The sequence below is a fragment of the Colobus angolensis genome, unplaced genomic scaffold (genome assembly GCF_000951035.1).
Source record: "Colobus angolensis palliatus isolate OR3802 unplaced genomic scaffold, Cang.pa_1.0 Scaffold336, whole genome shotgun sequence".
In the NCBI taxonomy this organism is placed as follows: domain Eukaryota; kingdom Metazoa; phylum Chordata; class Mammalia; order Primates; family Cercopithecidae; genus Colobus; species Colobus angolensis.
Window position 1 is genome coordinate 616,890 of NW_012116666.1, and position 10,534 is coordinate 627,423.

Here is a 10,534-nt window from a genome sequence, read left to right on the forward strand (position 1 = left end):
GAACACAATGACGTGGAGGCTTGCAGCTCACCCGAGGTGATGTGCCCAGGCCTCGCCTGGCCATGCTGTGGGTTGCTGGCCTGGCATGGGAGGAGCTCTGTGCTCAACAGACGCTGGGAGGGCTGGGGCCATTAGCCAGACCCTGCACCAGCCCCGGCCCCCAGGGGCCCTCCACTGCTGCGTCCTCAGGAGAGACATCCACAGGACTGGAAATACGCCACCCCGTTTGGCAGTTTTTCTAAGCTTCAGTAAACAGGGATCTCAGGTGCCAGGTGGGCAAGTACTGCTGTCACTCAATGAGAGGAAGCCCAGAGGAGGCGAAGCCCCTGTCAACCTTTTATTGGGAGTGGAACACATGAGGTTCAGCTCGTGCCGGGCACTGTACATTCACTGAAGCAGCGGGGCGGGCTCGGCCCTGGGCACCCATGCCACACTGAGCAGGACACATGGCTCGGGGCTCACACTGTCCATGGAGGAGGTGGGGTCAGCCTGAGGTGGATGGATTGTGGCCCGAGACACCGAGAGCTTGGTTCTGGGACTGTGGCTCAGCCGACCCACGGCACAGCTGCATCTAAGACATGGCCCTGGCTAGGCGGCAACGGTTCACAGTAGCGATACATTCACAGGACACAGTCGGTGTCCAGAAAAGGGGGCTCAGAACACAGTTTCTACACAAGCACTTGGCACCCACACGACAGAGACGTCACTCAAGCAGCACAGCCACAAATTGTTTACAGCAGCTCATGCCTGGCATTGCCCATGCTGGGAGATTCCCTGAAGAGTGGGCACTTGCCATCCGTGAGGAGGTGTCTCCCTCCATCATTAACCCCAAACCACACAGGGTGTGAGGTGAGCAGGCCTCTGGGTGAACTCACACATTCATACCCAAGGAAGAGGCAAACACGCTCAAGTCCAGAGTTGCCAGTGTTGCCGCCCAGACCCACTGTCTCAGGGGTGTGATGGCTGTCCCTCGGCTTCCCCAGAGCAGCCAGGACAGCCTGCACCACCTCCCAGACTCGCAGGAAGGGGAGATCTGCCCTGGGGAGGAAACTGACAGGTTGGGAGACAAGACTCCCATCGCAGGGACACGCACGGCAGCAGCCACAGCCCCGCGGACGGGGCACAGGGATGGGGTAGGCAGGGAACCATGCTGCCCCTCAGTGTGTGCCTGTGGTTCTGTCCTGGTCCTGCCCACTTGGAGCCCAGGCAGGCAGGGGGCATTGGGCAGGGCCCAGGTCCAGACAGCCCTCTGGCCAGATGTTACTGGAAGAGGCTGATGCCAGGGCAGCACCAGGCCTTCTGCAAGTCCCAGAGTCAGTGTGCAGAAAGCGCCACCACGGCCTGTACTGTGGCTCCTCAGGATGAAGTCACGTCCAGGACAGGAGGATTTATGCAGACACTGCTGACGGGGACAGGGGTGGCTCGGCCGCTATGAGGCTGGACTCTTCTGTCTGTTCAGGGAGTCGATGTAATGAAAAATGGCCCCCAGAGCCCAGCTGGTCTCAACATTGTCAATTTTCCGAGTGAGCTTGAAAAGACAGAGAGGGAGAGGGGACCATCACGCAGACAAGAAAGGCTTGTGCATCAGAGACTGCAGCTCCTTGGAAGCCAGGGATGGGCTGGGGGACACAACCCCAGCAACTAGAGAAGTGGTTCCAGGCCCCTCACTCCATAAAGGGGCTGGGGCATGCCCCGAGGGCACCCTTACCTTCAGCACTTTGCTCCTGGGAAAGCCGAACTCCTGGAGTAGCAGGCTGACGTAGGTGAGGTCCATGCACGCAAAGGGGCTGCTCTGTGGCTGTGTCTCCAGGGTCCGACACACTGGGGATGAGACACATCCCTTCAGGCTCCAGGTGACTCCCACCCAGGAGTGGAGGGGCAAGTGCAGACCCCAATTCCACCCACTATAGGCACCCGCTGGCTCCGCACTCTGGATTCACAGACAAGACTGCAGCTAAGCGCAGAAGGCGCCTAGTGCACCGCACAGGCAGGTGGGCAGCAACCTCGGCTGCCACTGGCTCTGGGCTCCAAGGGGACTTGCACACCTGGTGTTAGGGTCATGGGCCAACGTCTCCCAAGCCACATTTCTACATCTAAGACCCTGGACACCTCTCCCAGGTGTCAACCTGAATAAAACGTAAGCTTTCTGGGGAAAGAAAACACCAAACCCAGCTCAGAACAATCCACTCCTGCTCTTGAGGAAGGTCAAATCCACCAAGAACTGTCCTGGGATTATGGCTCAAAGCCTTTTCCTGCTGTAGTTGTGGATACCCAGTGTCCATGGGCACAACTGGGAAAATGACACAAAAGCTTTAAAAAAAGCCACTTTTGGGGGAGGGGAAGGGTAGTACTTTTTCTGGAAAGATGTACAAAGTTCAGCTCTTTGGACCCACACATTGGGAAGGGCAACCAAGAGCAGGAGATGTTCGCCAAGGCTTGGTTGCTGGACCAGGCATGAAGGAGACAGTGGAGGGCGAGGTGTGTGGCACAGGTTCTGCTGGGCTAGTCATCTGCGACCCCGGGGACAGCCCTCCACCCCACATCCCAGGCTCCACTCTGTAGGGCCTCGGCTTAAGGGTTTTGTGACAATCATGAACTTACTGGGACATCCCAGGGGAAATCACTCTTGGGGTTACCCTAATAGCAGTAAAATGGCATCAGAGGAAGTGGAATCGAGGGACCCAGTTCCTCATGACCCCATGGGGGTGGGACAACGACGGTGGTCCTTTCTCAGCTGGGGCCGCCAAGGTCCCTGCCTGTGGCCACCGTTTAGGAGGGGCTACACCCAGGAGAGTCAGGGCCAGCGCCTGCGTCATGAGCATCATGCAGCACCTGCACCTGCTGAGACGGCCCCCGTAGCATCACTCACCGTACTTGGCTGCGATCTCAAAGTCCCCCACCACCAGGCTGCCTCCCTTCTCCGCATCTGTGGGAGACACAACACCCAGTCTGCAGGAACACCGTGAGGCTGGCGATGCCACTGAGACACGAGGCTGGCGTGGGGAATGCCGGCCTGAGAGCCCCAAGGCACTGACTGGCTTCTGAGGCAGGCCCTCCAGCTGTAGACGGCCACTCACATGCTCTGAGGGCAGCTTCTGGGTGATGTGGCGTGGGGTGGGCTTGGGGGCTGAGAGGGTTACCCCATATCCCAACCCTGCAATGTCACCCGAGAAAGCTCACCAGTAACCCAGGACCCCAAATTGAGTAAAATTTTAAGTTAAGAAAAATAAAAGTAGAGAAATTGAAATGTTTCCTGAAACCACAGCACTGAGCTCAGCAACAGTATTCTGGTTTCAATTTCCCAAATGTAAAAAAAAAAAAGAAAAGTTATTGAAAAATAAAGTGAGGAGTGGTTTATTGGTGGTCTTCTACTTTGACCACCCATCTTCCACCCAGGCCCAGTCAGAGGTAGCTTTGTCAGCACAGACACCCACCGGAGGCCCCGGGGCCTAGAGAGCCAGCACTGTGTTAGCTTATTTAAAACAGTAGTGTTCTTATCCTTACCACGGGCCATACATTCTGATGTTCTCACCATGGTAGTGACTCTGCAACCCCCTCCAGAGTCCCCACACAGCCTGACCACCACCAGCCTCAGCAAACTCTGAATACCCTTTTCCACCCTAATCTGGCTTCCTGGGCTGTGCAGGGTGAGTTAGAGAGACTCCACATTCAGTGAGCTGATCCCTCCCATGGGGACATGGCAGCCACCCGCAGGTCACAGGAGGCCACCTGTAGCCAGGGATACAGGGTGGGGCAGAGCGGCTGAGTCTGAGACAACGTGGGCCAGTGCAGGGCAGGAGCTGCGTTCTACCAGGAACTGGAATCAACAGCAAGTCACCAGCCACGAGGTTTTACTGAAGGGCTCAAAGAACTGATCTTTTCCTACTCAGGACAAGACGCCTTCTCAAATCTACTTCTGGCCTCCTGCTGGGATGTGACAACAGGGTTGCTTGCCTGACACCAGCCCTCTGCCTTGGGGAGCACACGCCCTCCACGCCCGCCCCCGCCGCCCCAAACTTCCTGCTCAGCCCATCCGGGCCCCCTTACCTATGAGGCCCACACCAGCTGCAAGGTCGTAATAGTAGGAGAAAGCATAGAAGTCCACATGCTTCACTTCCTCCGTCCTGTGCACTCTGTTTCGAAGGACCTCTGACACTCTGGCAGCACACAGCTCGTGCAGGCTTGCCACTGGGGACAAGCACAAGGCTAGCAGTCAGTGGGCTCCGAGCACCCAGGCCTCACAGCTGCTTGGGGCCCCTCCCAGGGCACTTGAGACCCTGACCTGAATGGTCAGGAAAAGGCAGGTCCAGAAGCCCCTAAGACCCCACCCTGAGTTGGGGCGGCTCCTCACACAGGTCCAAAGCAGCCCTCAGGAGCCAGGGCACTGTCGGTCCCGGGGCAGGGAGCGAAGACTGTGGGCACGAAGCAGCCGCAGACCTGGACTCTGAGGCGGCGGCTGCTGATGCCTGATACCAGCCGGCCTCTGGCCTGTCGGGACCATTTGCCCTGCATTCCCCCTCTGCCAGCCCTGCGTCCCACCTCCTCGGGGGGCCGGCACCCTCCCTATGTCATAGATAAGGAAGCGGAGGCCCAGCTCACTTGCCAAGCTCCCATGGCTTAGGGGAGAGCAGGAACAGAGGACCCTGGAGGCCAATGGACCGTGTGGACATCTGAGGGCGCCTCTCCACCCCACATCTTGACCCAGCTTCCCGGCTTTCCCAGTCCTGCTCCACCAGGCCCTGTCCTTCCGAGTGCTTCCAGGGTTCCCATGGTCCACAGACCCACGCTCCGATCCTTTGATCTCATTTCCTCCTGCTGTCCCTCGCCAAGCCACACCACCTTCTCCTCGTTCATTAAACACAGCAGCTGCCAGAGGGCCCTGGTGTGTGCTGCTTGCCTGGCCTGGGGTGCTGCTGCTTCAGATCTGTGCAGTTCCCTTAAACCTCCCCCTGTCTTAGATCCCATGTTACCCCACAAGGCTGTCCTTGGCTGTCCTAGTTACAGCTGCAATCGCCCTCTCAGACCCCCACCCCCATGTTATTTCTCCTGGAAGGCCTTTCCGATGAGCTTCACTGTCTGGCTCCTCCTGTGGAACGCAGCTGCGCAGTTCTGCTGTGCCTGATGCGGCCCCCCAGCACATGCACCAGTGGGTGACTGAGTTGGAGGGACCTGTACGGTTCCTGAAGGCACGCACTCCTCATGCTGAGTGCCCAGTCTGGGAGTGGTGTTTGAACATTTCTCTCAGAAGAAACTGCAAGGGCGCAGAGCACCAGAGCCTGCCCAGGGCCAGTGGACAAGAGTGGGCTCCATGGCTTGGAGCAGGATAGGTAGGAGCAGACCTTCCCTCACTCCCTCCCAGCACAGCACAGAGTGCCTGGGCTCCCAGCCCCAGTCCTGCATCTGAGCCCTGAGCTGGTCCAGTCCTTCCTCCCTGAAGGCCTGTTAGGAAATCAGCCCTTAGGAGGAAGCTTCTGGTGACAGTCAGGGGAGTGTTGAGCAGAGGCAGAGGGAAGGAACCAGCTCTCAGCACAGGCACAGGCCCCTGCAGCCGAACCACCTTCCCTTCCAGGGCAGGTACAGACTCTTCAAGGAGAGGTCAGGAGCCTCCTGTGGAGCATCCCATGGGATGTGGGAAAGGCAAGGGAGAGAGGAGGCCGCCACTCTCTCCCGCAGAACCCAACAAGCAGCAACCTTCCCCATACCTGCTTTCTGCCCCGAAACCCTGTATGTGACTTCTGCGTGTTCCCACTCTCCTTTGAAACTGGGAGACAAGCAAGGGCTGACCAACTCCTTTCCATCCTTAGCTGAAACAGAGATTAAAAAGTAAAGAGAAAGGAAGGTATATCACTGCCATGGACTAGCGCCAAGTCAGGAGTCATGGAGGCCCTGGCTTGACACTGGATGGGGGAACCTGAGTGGCTTCCAGGTCCACTGGGAAGGCAACACCTCCCTGGGAAGCGGCAGCAAAGCCTCTTCGGCCAGGAAGCACACCGCTACCAGGACCATGCCCAGCCCACAGCCCTGGGCATGTTGGGTGCCAGGCATTGGGCCAAGGGCTGTTCAGTGAAGTGTGACAACAGTCCTCCTAGGAGGGGAGCCATCATCACCCAGTTTTATAGGTGACTGAGGCAGTGAATAGCTGGTAGGTTGGTGGCAGGGCTGGGACAAGTGCAGCCAGGTGCCACCATGCCTTGAATGGAATCTGCTGCTCCAATACACACAAGCCAGGGGCTCAAAACTAGCAAAGGAAGCGTATTGGTCCCAGGGCTGGCCCCAGCATCATGCTCGAGGACGGCAGGCTGCTGTCCCACCAAAAGGTGCTGGTCCCATCCCTGGACTCTGGCCTGGGCCTTATGGAATGGGCAGGAAATGGTGGCCTCAGGGTAGCCTTCTTTTTCTGAAGCCACTGCAAAAGCATCCCAGGCTGCTCTGCTGGGGCGAGGCCATGTGGAAGAGCACTCAGGTCTAGATAGCCGCCCAGCAACAGGCACGTGCACAGACCCAGTCTAGACAGCTGCCCCAGCCGTATGCACCTGCAGACTCCCAGGACCCCAGCAGGGGATCTAGACCACTGCCACAGCCACATGTACCTGCACAGACCCCCAGAACCCCAGCAGGGTGGTCTAGACAGCTGCCACAGCCATATGCACCTGCACAGACCTCCAGGACCCCAGCTGGGGGGGGGTCTAGACAGCCACTACAGCCATAGGCATGTGCACAGACCCCCAGAACCCCAGCAGAGGTGCCACCCAGATGGGCCTGTGTGGTCAGCCATGAGATTCCAGCCGTGACTGCTGTTTGCTGTTCTTTCCCTCTACTTGGGGGGTCTGTTATGCAATAACCAGTAACAAAACAGAGAGACTCATTCTCCTGGGTCCTCACAGCCCCCAAGTGTCCCAAACAGGCACTTTGTACAGCCTGACGAGGAGACCTTCCTGCTGCTCTGCTGGGTGGGAGAGGACCCAGTGTCTGAGCTGCGACTCCCGGGGAACCACAAGGGGCAAAGAGGTACCTGGCTTTTCTCACTGGCTAAATAATAGGTGCTTTTTGGCCCCAGAATAAGGGCTGCAGGTGTTTCTGAGACATAGACATGGTTTTTGTTTGCAACAAAAGAAATACCATTATGAAGATAAACACCAAGATTTGAAAGAAAGAACTGAAGTAGGGCATGCATGGGAAAATGAAAATTCCAGTTGAACAACCTACTCTGTCAGATACCAGGCCCTTGGAAGAGGTGGGCAGGGGTGCTGGGCCAATGGGGCACTGGGGGCTGAGGTAAGGGCATTTAGCTGGAGCACACGTGGGCGCTGCTGAGCGCCTCATACACACATCAGACACTAAGGCCTTGGGAAGGCCTCTGTGGCCTGGTCAGTTCCATCAGGGAAGACAAGTGCCACCAACCTCAGGGCCGTGCCCCCGACCCTGAAGCAGACCATGGCAATCCTGAGATTTCCTAAGTCCATGCCCGTTGTGATGCCCATTGTAAGGAGCAGAGGCCCTGGCCTTGATGCAGGCTGTGTCCCCAGGCCAACTCCACATCTCAGGAAGGGCCAAGCCACATTTCATGACCCTTCGCACAGCAAGGGAGGACGGATGTTCTTGCAAGGCCGGAATCATGAGCAAGAGAGAAAACTTTTCCCGATGGCAAGAGCCCAGCACCCACCCCACGGCCCTCCTGTGCTGTCTGAACAAGGTCCTGTCTTCACATCCCCAAAGCTGGCTCCCAACGTAGGGAATGAGTGTAGTTCCCTGGTTCCCTCAGTTTCAGCTCAGTGCTTCAGAAGGGATTTCACCAGCATCTTTTAAAAAAAATAACTTGGGGCTGGGTGTTGTGGCTCATGCCTGTAATCCCAGCATTTTGGAAGGCCAAGGCAGGCAATCATTTGAAGGCAGGATTTCGAGACCAGCCTAGCCAACATGGTGAAACCCCGTCTCTACTAAAAATACAAAAATTAGCTGGGTGTGGTGGTGCATATCTGTAGTCCCAGCTACCGGGGAGGCTGAGGCATGAGAATTGGTGGAACCCGGAAGGCAGAGGCTGCAGTGAGCTGGGATCATGCTACTGCACTTCAGCCTGGGTGACAGAGCGAGTGAGACGTTGTCTCAAAATAAAGAAAGAAATACCTTGGAACGTGGACAGGTACAACACCACCCTGGGTTCCTGCCCCATCAGGTTGCCACCAACAAGATCTGCAGCACAGCCCTCCATTCACATGCCCCGGCCTGGCCAGGTGCCTAGCGTGCAGCGGGACAACAGTGGGGCGGAAGGGGAGGAGGGACCTCTCCCCCAGGGCCAAGCTGCCGCCCTCCCGAGGGGCTCCTCATTCCCACTGAGAATGGAGGGCAGAGGCTGCAAGAGCAGGCCCAGGGCAACATGTCCACTCACCAGGCTGCCCCTCCACGCCGCCCAGGATCGCCAGGCGTGCCGACATCAGCCCGAGCCCGAGGTAGCTGTGGGAACGACACCTTAGTGAGGGCAGCTGCCATGGCAGGTACAGGGCATGGCAGGCTCACCTCTGAGACCCAGCCCGAGTGGGGAAGGGGGAGTTTGCAGCAAGGCAGTTAGTGAGCTTCACTGCTCCTTCTAAAAGCCTCTTTCTGTCAGCTGAGGAAACTTAGCTAATTAATTCAACACACGAGGGCCTATCATATGGCAGGAGCTCATCCAGGAGCTGCAGACACTGTGGTGAGTGGGACTGACTCGACCCCAGTCTGGGATGCTCCTGCTTTGTAACAAGAATCGACTGAAGCCTGCACATGGCAATAGGTGGCCCGGAACACTCCTGTGCAGCTCTGGTTCCTCCCACTTCTCAAACCTTCTCCAAAGCAGAACAGAATAAGCACACAAGGAGGAATATGCTATACTGTAGACAAATTAAAGGACAAAGGAGGACAGAGGAGGTGGGATGAGGAGGAGGAGAGAGAGGTCTGGGTGGATTCCCAGCACAGGAATACCAGGATCTGCCATCCATGACCTCAAGAGGGCCATGTGAGGCCCCGGGAGCTGCATACCCGCCCCATGGCGCCTCCCCACGCCTATTCCCGAAAGCAGACCTGTAGGAATAGAGCTTGTAGGTCCTGTTAAACATCCGCAGTGCCGTCAGGTAGCCGGGTGGGGAGGCCTGCAGGGTGCCCTGGGGAAGAACGAGGGTAACTATGCTTGCTGCTGGTCTTTCTAGAAAATTCTCCTCCGCCCACTGAATTCATTTGAAAGAAAGGGGATGGTCAGGTGCAGCCAATTAAAGGAGCTGTTCACTAGTTTGCTGGTTGCGAAACAGGAGCAGGCAATGAGGAGCCAACATCCCAGTGAAGAACGGTGCCTCCTTCCCACAGGCAACCTCTCCCATGCTGACAAACACGGCACAGCCATGACGACGCTCATATCAGTACCTGCAAGCCCACCCTACCATGGAAAACTACCCAGAACAGGAGGATGAGTGGGTGAGGAGGGAACTGTTTTTAAAGCAGCAGACACCTCAATGGGAAGTGTTTTCATCTCCTTTAGGATATTTATCTTGAAAAGGTTGGAAGCTCCCTCCCAACCTATGAACTGGACGAAATCTTTCTGCTCTTGTTCCTTTAGGAACCCTGAAGTTCGGGAGGGAGGCAGCACTTCACACCCTCTGGCCCAAACGTTTCTAGTTATTCTCTAATTTATCACCCCTCTAAAGACCAAATTTCTGTTTTTGGCTTTTTTCCTGGTGGAATTAAAACTCCCAGCCAGAAGCATCATCTGTGAGTGAGTCTAGCTCTCAGACGAGGAAATGACCGCAGGGGTCCAGAGGCCTGGCCAACCCCACCCCGCAGCACCTCAGCAGGCCCCACCCTGCACTCCCATGCTGGGGTGGCCTTGGGGTGGGAAGAGCGTGCGGTCGCCAGGGGCTCGTTACCTCTACGCGTGGCAGGAAGGCAATCTGAGTGGATCCTCCGCCCAAGTCCAGCATGCCCACGCTGCTCCCTCCTGGAGTTTTCAAGCTGCCTGGAGCACAGCAAGCCAAAACAGCATGCGGCATTAGTAAGGTGGTGAGAACAGCAGAAAAGCCAGGGTGAAAGCCAGGCCCTCAGGGGAAAGAAAAACAAGACAGAGAAGTAGCTCAACTATTGACAAATCTCCATTTAACAATACACTATATATCTAAGGGACAAGAGTAATGGCTCCACCAGCAGTGGTTTAATTTGGATCCTGACGGGACAGCACGAACCTTCAGGGGAGATACTGAAACTGCCCTATCAACTGGGAGGGAGGCCGCTCGCCTAGCTCCCAGGAAGAGCTGGGCCCTGCTCTGATCAGCCCGTCTCCACTCCCCAGAGCATCTCAGGCGGAGGCTCCCAACCCACCTCCTAACATTTCTATCCCCCAAAGTGGCAAATGGGGAAACCTGACAGGAAACTTCTTTCCTTTTTGTACGTACATCAGAAACACTGCTCTTTCCCATAATTCCAGCAAAGGGACAAAAATCCACATGCGCTAAGAAAAATGACTCCTGGCCGGGCGCGGTGGCTCAAGCCTGTAATCCCAGCACTTTGGGAGGCC

At 56.8% G+C, this 10,534-nt stretch overlaps 1 protein-coding gene across 1 annotated transcript in view; it reads right to left on the reverse strand.

Moving 5' to 3' along the window:
• Window positions 1-321: 321 nt before the first annotated feature.
• The window catches only part of ENTPD6 (ectonucleoside triphosphate diphosphohydrolase 6 (putative)), a 31,229-nt gene continuing 21,016 nt past the window's right edge, over window positions 322-10,534 (reverse strand). Inside the window, exons 8-15 of the mRNA XM_011952177.1 lie at window positions 9,891-9,979; window positions 9,055-9,134; window positions 8,387-8,451; window positions 5,703-5,804; window positions 4,048-4,188; window positions 2,870-2,926; window positions 1,709-1,821; window positions 322-1,528 (exon numbers count right to left, since the gene is read on the reverse strand). Of these exons, the coding sequence (XP_011807567.1) occupies window positions 1,430-1,528; window positions 1,709-1,821; window positions 2,870-2,926; window positions 4,048-4,188; window positions 5,703-5,804; window positions 8,387-8,451; window positions 9,055-9,134; window positions 9,891-9,979 (746 nt within the window). The 3' untranslated portion in view covers window positions 322-1,429. The remainder of the gene's footprint in view (window positions 1,529-1,708; window positions 1,822-2,869; window positions 2,927-4,047; window positions 4,189-5,702; window positions 5,805-8,386; window positions 8,452-9,054; window positions 9,135-9,890; window positions 9,980-10,534) is intronic.